This window comes from Oncorhynchus mykiss, chromosome 16 (genome assembly GCF_013265735.2).
Source record: "Oncorhynchus mykiss isolate Arlee chromosome 16, USDA_OmykA_1.1, whole genome shotgun sequence".
Lineage (NCBI taxonomy): Eukaryota > Metazoa > Chordata > Actinopteri > Salmoniformes > Salmonidae > Oncorhynchus > Oncorhynchus mykiss.
In genome coordinates, this window is record NC_048580.1 from 53,597,952 (window position 1) to 53,606,855 (window position 8,904).

Here is an 8,904-nt window from a genome sequence, read left to right on the forward strand (position 1 = left end):
AGTGCCTCCAGCTTTTATTTTCAGCAGGGAGTCAACTCCGATCTTTCCAGCTCACACATTTTTGCCAAACAAGTCATGATTTCTAAATGTTTTTCTCTCTCTCTCTCCCACCTCACTTAGTTTCATTGCTGTGGAGCCCATAGACACCTACTGCGTGCTCATATCTTCCAAAGTGGTCTACTTCCTCAAGCCTGGTGAATTTGTGGACCGTGAGGCCATTTTCCTGGAGGTCAAGTATGATGACCTGTACCACTGCCTGGTCTCAAAGGACCATGGGAAGGTGTATGTGCAGCTCACCAAGAAGGCAGAGAGCACCAGCAGTGGCGTAGCCATGCCAGGCCCTTCCCACCAGAAGCCTATGGTAACACTTCCACAACCCTATAAGAACTATTCTGTAGTGTTAATGAATTAACTTCTTAGTAATTGCATTATTATTATTTATTTATTCAAAATGTTGCACATTTTAAAATTGAAAAACGTATTTTTTTTACTTGTCAAGTAGAAACATTTTTATATTGGTAATGGTTTTCATAGGTTCCACAATGTTCAATTAGGTTCATTTTCCCTCATGTCCTAATAGGTTCATGTGAAGAGCGAGAATCTTGCTGTAAAAATCTCTCAAGAAATCAACTATGCCAAGAGCCTTTACTATGAGCAGCAGCTCATGCTGCCGCCCAATGAGACTGAAGACTGCATACTATTGGACTCATAACTGACCCCTGGAAAGGGTGGCACATACACGTTCTTCCTGTTTCTTCCCACTGAAAGTAGTCGTCTTTAATATGTTGCGATAGTGTCAGAAGATATGATCCACAATCACTAGATAATTTCTCCTATGTCTCTCTAAGGACGGAATAACCCATCCTGGTCCTGGATGGCAACAGCCTGCTAATTTTCCACCGCCCTGATATGAAGAAAACTAGGCCAGTGTAAAGTGAACAGGCTTGTTGGACTGACCATCTGTATGGGTATAAGGGCTTAGGGTCTGGCTGCAGATTTGCGTGAAGTGAAGCCCATATCGGGTCAGGATCGGCCCCCACTGCACTTAGTATAGTAGCGCAACATAGTTTAGACTTAGAAGGTCCAACATCCCAAGATGCACACGGTTTAAACAATGAAAGAAAATATGCCAACAGCTGTTTTATCGACTTCTGTATATTTAGAACACAATACGATGACAGATGTTTTATTTTACAAAAATGTTTATAAGATATGTCAGTAGATGTACACACATGCGAGTAGTGTTATATTATGTTTGTGTATAGACACCTATGTACATATAATAGCTACATACCAATATAACACTATAGCTATGTACATAACCAAGTTGGACAATATAATAATTATTTGGGTTGATATGAAGTGAAATGCTGTACAAAACTGCCTTTAAAATGTCTTTATTTTGTGTATAAAAGTATTTGGGGGTTGAATTCATTGCACTGACACTTAGTTTGGACACACTGGCTACTCTTGCCCTCCACCTGGGCCACACCCACCACACAGGGAGGGCAGTCGGGGGAGCTGCCACTCAAGTCCCTAGCCTTTTACAATCATGGCCCTCTGTCTGGTTTCGGTCACCGTTTTATTTACTGACTTTTTTTACCAGTGTCCTTTTTAACCGATTTCTTCTGAGAGCTCTAGGTTTTGGAATGTGTTCCTTGAACATTGAGTTTCTATCTACTGTGATCAGACCAGGGGCCTTAGTTACACCCAACGCTTGTGAAAGGTGGAGGACATGAGCTTTAACCTGTGCAGGAGGAGGAAAGAGAGTGAATTGATGACATTGCTTATAATAAAGCACCACAACTGCAGTACTCAATACTATGGACCCTCTGTGCCTGTTACTGAACCAAATGTCATGATTTCCATATCATCAGGTGCATCCTTACTGTTTATTCACCCAAATGAAAGGCACAATCTGTAACTCTCTCTGCACATGAATTAAGGACCCACTGCTAGCACCTCATTTAAAGGCACATCTTTATACAGTGCCTTCAGTAATTATTGTGACTGAATCATTTTTTTATTCTTTTGGCTCTATACTCCAAAAGTTTAGATTTGAAAGCAAACAATGACTATGAGGTTAAAGTGCAGACTGTCAGCTTTAATTTGAGGGTGTTTTCATCCATGTCGGGTGAAGCGTTTATAATAGAGAGCACTTTTTGTACATTCAGTAGTCCCCCCCCATTTTAGGGGAGCAAAATTATTGGGACAAATTGACTTGTGTAAAGTAGTAAAAAGGGAAGTATTTGGTCTCATATTCCTAGCATGCAATGACTACATCAAGCTTGTGACTACAAATCTGTCAGATACGTTTCTTCTTTGTTTTGATTGTGTTCCAGATTATTTTGTGCCCAATAGAAATTGTAAATAAGAATAGAATGTATCTAAACACTTCTACATTAATGTTGTTGCTACCATGATTACAGATAATCCTGAATTAATCGTGAATTATGATGAGTGAGAAAGTTACAGAAGCTCAAATATAGAGCCAAAGGAAGAAAAATGCTTCACTGTCCCAATAATTCTGGAGGGCGGTGTAGGTGGTCCAGGAATCCTCATGACATGACACAAAAGTGGGGGGGGAAGGGTGGGCTTTCCTCTTTTGTTCTTTATTGCTCATTTAGTGCGCACTATTTTGTTTTCACCCTTAAGTCTGTGTACTGTACTGTATTTATACTTGGAATATCGTTTAACAGGAAAAGCTAGACTGTGTCTTTAAAGAAACAATTTGAGCTTTTAACATCACCTCCCCCAGTTTTGCAGTAGCAGTGGTATGTTTGGGGGGGGTTTCAGCCCACTAACTTCTCTCAGAAAGGACCCCTTCATTATTCAATCTCAATTACAATCCTAATGCAAAAGAGAATTGTACCTTATTTCAAATGATAACTATAGTTGTAACCTGTCTCCATGAAGCTGAGTCTCCTGAAGTCCTTGGCCTATGCTCCACCATCCCTCTTCTTGATTGACAGGTCAGCAGAGGCTTGGGGTCTCCCCCTTGCTATGGGGCTAGTCCATTGCTCGTTTATCTCCCTGACTCCCTCCCAGAGGACATGCTCTGCCTGGTGATGGAGCAGTCGCCGTGCCAACAAGGTGAAGGGTTCTGAAGCTTTCTACAATGGTGTTATTGTACATTGTTTATATTGTTGTCACAGAACAAGGTGTATAGATGGCCCCAGCGGAATTCAAACCCATGACCCTAACGTTGTAAGCACCATGCTTGACCAACTGAGCCACACGTGACCACCAAGCACTGAATGTGAGCTCTTAAATATATTTAATCACCTAGTTAGCCACTGGTCTAAGAATTCTCACACTATATTCAGTCTCACATGGATGAAATTCCCTTTTTAAGGGGGTTTAGAATAAGTGGCTTTGCAAGGCATCGGACCGCAAACCCCCATTGAGCCCCCAAGAAGCTGAAGTGATCTTAACAGTGAGAGCTGAGCAATCTAAAGATCCTGGCTCATTTGGATTTCCCTGCCTCCTTCACTGGAGTCGCTGAAGTCTTTTAAAGCTCTCAGAAGAAGCTCAATCAAATCCATGGCCAGGGTTTTTGTGTTTGATCATTGATTGGAAGCTGGCTCTGAAGTCAATCTGAAGTGTCTGTCTGATTCAAGAATTCATGTGATTATCAAAAATATGTACAAAGCTTGGACAATTACACAGATTAGTTTTCATTACAGGCCCTGAGGTTCTGTGTAGTTGTAGTTCAGTGTCTCCCTCACCCACAAAGACTGAGGAGAAGTCTTTGCATACCGAGGTCATTGGTAGTCATGGAGCGGTTACACACTTAATTTGCATCAAAAGATAAATTAGGTTGTGGCAAGGAAAAGCTCCCTTCACAGAGGAGAGCATAGTCAATGTATCTAAAGCCAAACTAAGAGCATTACTACACTGAACAAAAATATAAATGCAACATGTTAGGTGTTGGTCTCATGTTTCATGAGCTGAAATAAAAGATCCCAGAAATGTTCCATACCCACAAAAAGCTTTTTCTCTCATTTTGTGCACAAATGAGTTTATATCCCTGTTAGTGAGCATTCCGCCATTGCCAATATTATGTGGCATATCAAGAAGCTGATTAAACAGCATGATCATTGCACCTTGCGCTGTGAACAATAAAAGGCCACTCTAAAATGTGCAGTTTTGTCACACAACACAATGCCACAGATGTCTTGTGTTTTGAGGGAGCGTGCAATTGACATGCTAACTGCAGGAATGTCCAGAACTGTTGCCAGATAATTCAATGTTAATTTCTCGACCACAATGTCATTTTAGAGAATGTGGCTATATGTCAAACTGACCTCAAAACAGCAGACCATGCATAACCATGCCAGCCCAGAACCTCCACATCCATCTTCTTAACCTGCGGGATCATCTGAGACCAGCCACCTGGACAGCTGATGAAACTGTGGGTTTGCACAACCCAAGAATTTCTGCACAAACTTTCAGAAACCGTCTCAGGGAATCTCATCTGTGTGCCTGTCGTCCTCACCAGGGTCTTGACCTGGCTGCAGTTCGGCGTTGTGACCAACTTCCAGTGGGTAAATGCTCACCTTCGATGACCGCTGGAGAAGTGTGCTCTTCACGGATGAATCCTGGTTTCAACTGTACCAGGCTGATGGCCAACAGTGTGTATGGGACAACATTCCACAGGCCACAATCAACTCTATGCGAAGAAGATGTGTCGCGCTCTGCATGATGCAAATGGTGGTCACACCGGATAACTGACTTGCTTTCTGATCCACACCGCTACCTTTCTTTAAAGGTATCTGTGACCAACAGATGCATATCTCTTCATGTTGTAAGCTGTTTTGGTCCGTCTCTCGCAGCATCCCACTTCTCCTCTAGTTTCACAAGTCAGACAAGAGTTTTGTGAATGTGAAAGGCTGGTAATTGATGGACCACTCATCCACCTGAGCCTCCACTCAATTATCAGTTTTTCACATTCTTGTCTGACTTGTGAAACTAGAGCAAAAAGGGGGATGCTGCGAGGGACGGACCAAAACATCTTACACCATGGCCCATGTGGTAGACAGACAATGTACCCATACAAAATACACTGAACAAAAATATAAACGCAACATGCAACCATTTCTAAGATTGATTTCCTTATATGAACTGTAACAGTACAGTCAATTGAAATCAATTCATTAGGCCCTAAATCGATGGATTTCACATGACTGGGAATAGATATACCTTGGTCAGAGATACCTTAAAGAAAAGGTAGGGGGGTGGATCAGAAAACCAGTCAGTATCTGACCACCATTTGCCTCATGCAGCGGCAGAGCTGCCTGCCTGTCCAGGCGTCAGGGTGAAGAGTTCAGCACCGGGGGAGTCATCTGTTTGTCCAACCACCGCCTCAAATCTGTCTGCTGTTTGGCTAACCTTGCTCTGACCTCGCCCCCTGAGATTTGAGCTGTCTTCTCCAACACACTCACAGAGACAGTTTAGGGTCTAGATTCAATCAGATCAAGTGTTAACCGGCAATAGCAGACACCTGCATAGCGGATGTTTTGGTGGTGTCAGAGGTGCTTTGGAGCTGTCAAATCGGTAAGCAACTGCTCTTGCAATTGTTTAAAAAAGAAAAAAAATCACCTTTATTTAACCAGGTAGGCCAGTTGAGAACAACTTCTCATTTACAACTGCGACCTGGCCAAGATAAAGCAAAGCAGTGCGACACAACACAGAGTTACACATGGGATAAACAAATGCACAGGCAATAACATACAGTGGGGCAAAAAAGTATTTAGTTTTAGTCAGCCACCAATTGTGCAAGTTCTCCCACTTAAAAAGATGAGAGAGGCCTGTAATTTTCATCATAGGTACACTTCAACTATGACAGACAAAATGAGAAAAAAAATCCAGAAAATCACATTGTAGGATTTTTAATGAATTTATTTGCAAATTATGGTGGGAAATAAGTATTTGGTCAATAACAAAAGTTTATCTGAGATAAGCTGAGATAAGTCAGGGCTTTACCTAGCAGAGACTTCTAGATGACCAAGCCAGTGGGCTTGGTGACAAATATGAAGCGAGGGCCAGCCAACGAGAGCATACAGGTTGCAGTGGTGGGTAGTATATGGGGTTTTGGTGACAAAACAAATGGCACTGTGATAGACTACATCCAATTTGTTGAGTAGAGTGTTGGAGGTTATTTTGTAAATGACATCGCCGAAGTCAATGATAGGTAGGATAGTCAGTTTTACGAGGGTATGTTTGGCAGCACGTTTCTAGATTTAATTTTGGATTGGAGAAGCTTGATTAGAGTCTGGAAGGAGAGTTTACAGTCTAACCAGACACCTAGGTATTTGTAGTTGTCCACATATCAAGTGAGAACCTTAGTAGTAGTAGTGATGCTGGACGGGCGGGAATGTGCGGGCAGAGATCGGATAAAGAGCATGATTTAGTTTTACTTGCATTTAAGAGCAGTTGGAGGCCACGGAAGGAGAGTTTTATGGCATTGAAGCTCGTCTGGAAGTTAGTTAACACAGTGTCCAAAAAAGGGTCAGAAGTATACAAAATGGTGTCATCTGCGTAGAGGTGGATCCGAGAATAACCAGCAGCAAGAGAGACATCATTGATGTATTCAGAGAAAAGAGTCGCCCCAAGAATTGAACCCTGTGGTACCCCATAGAGACTGACAGAGGTCCTGACAACAGGCCCTCTGATTTGACACACTGACCTCTGTCTGAGAAGTAGTTGGTGAACCAGGCGAGGCAATCATTTGAGAAACCAAGGCCGTTGAGTCTGCCGATAAGAATGCGGTTATTGACAGAATCGAAAGCCTTGGCCAGGTCGATGAATACGGCTGCACAGTATTGTCTTTTATCGATGGTGGTTATGATATCGTTTAGGACCTTGAGCGTGGCTGAGGTGCACCCATGACCAGCTCGGAAACCAGATTGCAAAGTGGAGAAGGTACGGTGGGATTCGAAATGGTTGGTGATCTGTTTGTTAACTTTGCTTTCAAAGACCTTAGAAAGGCAGGGTAGTATAGATATAGGTCTGTAACAGTTTGGGTCAAGAGTGTCTCCCCCTTTGAAGAGGGGGATGACCGCGGCAGCTTTCCAATCTTTGGGGATCTCAGACGATACAAAAGAGAGGTTGAACAGGCTAGTAATGGGGATTGTAACAATTGCGGCGGATAATTTTAGAAAGAGAGGGTCCAGATTGTTTAGCCCAGCTGATTTGTAGCGATCCAGATTTTGCAGCTCTTTCAGAACATCAGCTATCTGGATTTGGGTGAAGGAGAAATGGGGAGGCTTGGGTAAGTTGCTGTTGGTGGTGCAGAGCTGTTGATCGGGCTAGGAGTAGCCAGGTGGAAAGCATGGCCAGCCGTAGAAAAATGCTTATTGAAATTCTCGATTATCGTGGATTTATCGGTGGTGACAGTGTTTCCTAGCCTCAGTGCAGTGGGCAGCTGGGATGAGGTGCTCTTATTATCCATGGACTTTACAGTGTCCCAGAACCTTTTGGAGTTTGTGTTACGGAATGCAAATTTCTGTTTGAAAAAGCTAGCCTTTGCTTTCCTAACTGCCTGTGTATATTGGTTCCTAGCTGCCTTGAAAATGTGCATATCGCGGGGGCTATTCAATACTAATGCAGTACGCCACAGGATGTTTTTGTGCTGGTCAAGTGAGGTCAGGTCTGGAGCGAACTAAGAGCTATATCTGTTCCTGGGTCTACATTTTTTTAATGGGGCATGCTTATTTAAGATGGTGAGGAAAGCACTTTTAAAGAATAACCAGGCAACATCTACTGGCAGAATGAGGTCAATATCCTTCCAGGATATCCGGGCCAGGTCGATTAGAAAGGCCTGCTCGCTGAAGTGTTTTAGGGAGCATTTGACAGTGATGAGGGTTGGTCGTTTGACCGCGGACCCATTACGGACTCAGGCAATGAGGCAGTGATCGCTGAGATCTTGGTTGAAGACAGCAGAGGTGTATTTAAAGGGCAGGTTGGTCAGGATGATATCTATGAGGATGCCTGTGTTTACGGATTTGGGGTTGTACCTGGTAGGTTCCATGATAATTTGTGTGAGATTGAGGGCATCTAGCTTAGATTGTAGGATGGCCGGGGTGTTAAGCATGTCCCAGTTTATGTCACCTAACAGTACAACCTCTGAAGATAAATGGGGGGCAATTAATTTACATATGGTGTCCAGGGCACAGCTGGGGACTGAGGAGGGTCTGTAACAAGCGGCAACAGTAAGAGACAGGGCGAAAGAGCTATATGGTATTTTGAGCAGGACTGAGGGCTCTAAGTGAAATACAACAATAAAAACTAGCCAAGACAGCAGTAGACAAGGCATATTGACAGAGAGAGGCATAAAGCAATCACAGGTGTTGATTAGGAGAGCTAAGACAACGGGTAAATGGTGATGAATGGGCGGGTTAGTTAGGTACATAGAGGACCTGAGTTTGAGGCTGGGGCCGACAGGTAAACAAAATGAGGTTCCTGTGTTATTGAAACAGTCCAGGGGCATCAGCTGGGTGATCGAGTGATCATAGTGTCAAAAGAGTAGCAATAGGTGAGTCAGGGTGCCGTGCGGTAGTCACTACTACGCTGGGCAAGCAGGGGACACAGCGTTCAGAAAAAGTTAGCGGGCCGGGGCTAGTAGCTGGTTCTGTAGTGATATTGTAACAGAATAGCCTGTTGAGACCACATCGGGCGATCACGTCGGCAGTCCAGTCGTGATGGATCGGCGGGGCTCCGTGTCGACAATAAAGCGGTCCAGGCCAATTGGCAAAGGAGGTATTGTAGCCCTAGAATTAGCTGGTATATGGGCCTAGCTCGAGGCCAGCTCAAGGCTAGCTGGTGCTTGCTTCAGGACAAGAGGCGTTAGATTACAGTAGCCACTCATTTGCAGCTCTAACACAGTTCCACTCCCGCTATGCA

The 8,904-nt window shown here is 43.6% G+C and overlaps 1 protein-coding gene across 3 annotated transcripts in view; it reads left to right on the forward strand.

The window, feature by feature from the left end:
• The window catches only part of vps13d (vacuolar protein sorting 13 homolog D), a 67,716-nt gene extending 65,895 nt beyond the window's left edge, over window positions 1-1,821 (forward strand). For all 3 annotated transcript variants that reach the window (XM_036947251.1, XM_036947253.1, XM_036947252.1), the window contains 2 exons: window positions 121-361; window positions 581-1,821. In XM_036947251.1, coding sequence (XP_036803146.1) covers window positions 121-361; window positions 581-712 — 373 coding nt within the window. In that variant the 3' untranslated portion in view covers window positions 713-1,821. The remainder of the gene's footprint in view (window positions 1-120; window positions 362-580) is intronic.
• The last annotated feature ends 7,083 nt before the right edge of the window (window positions 1,822-8,904 follow it).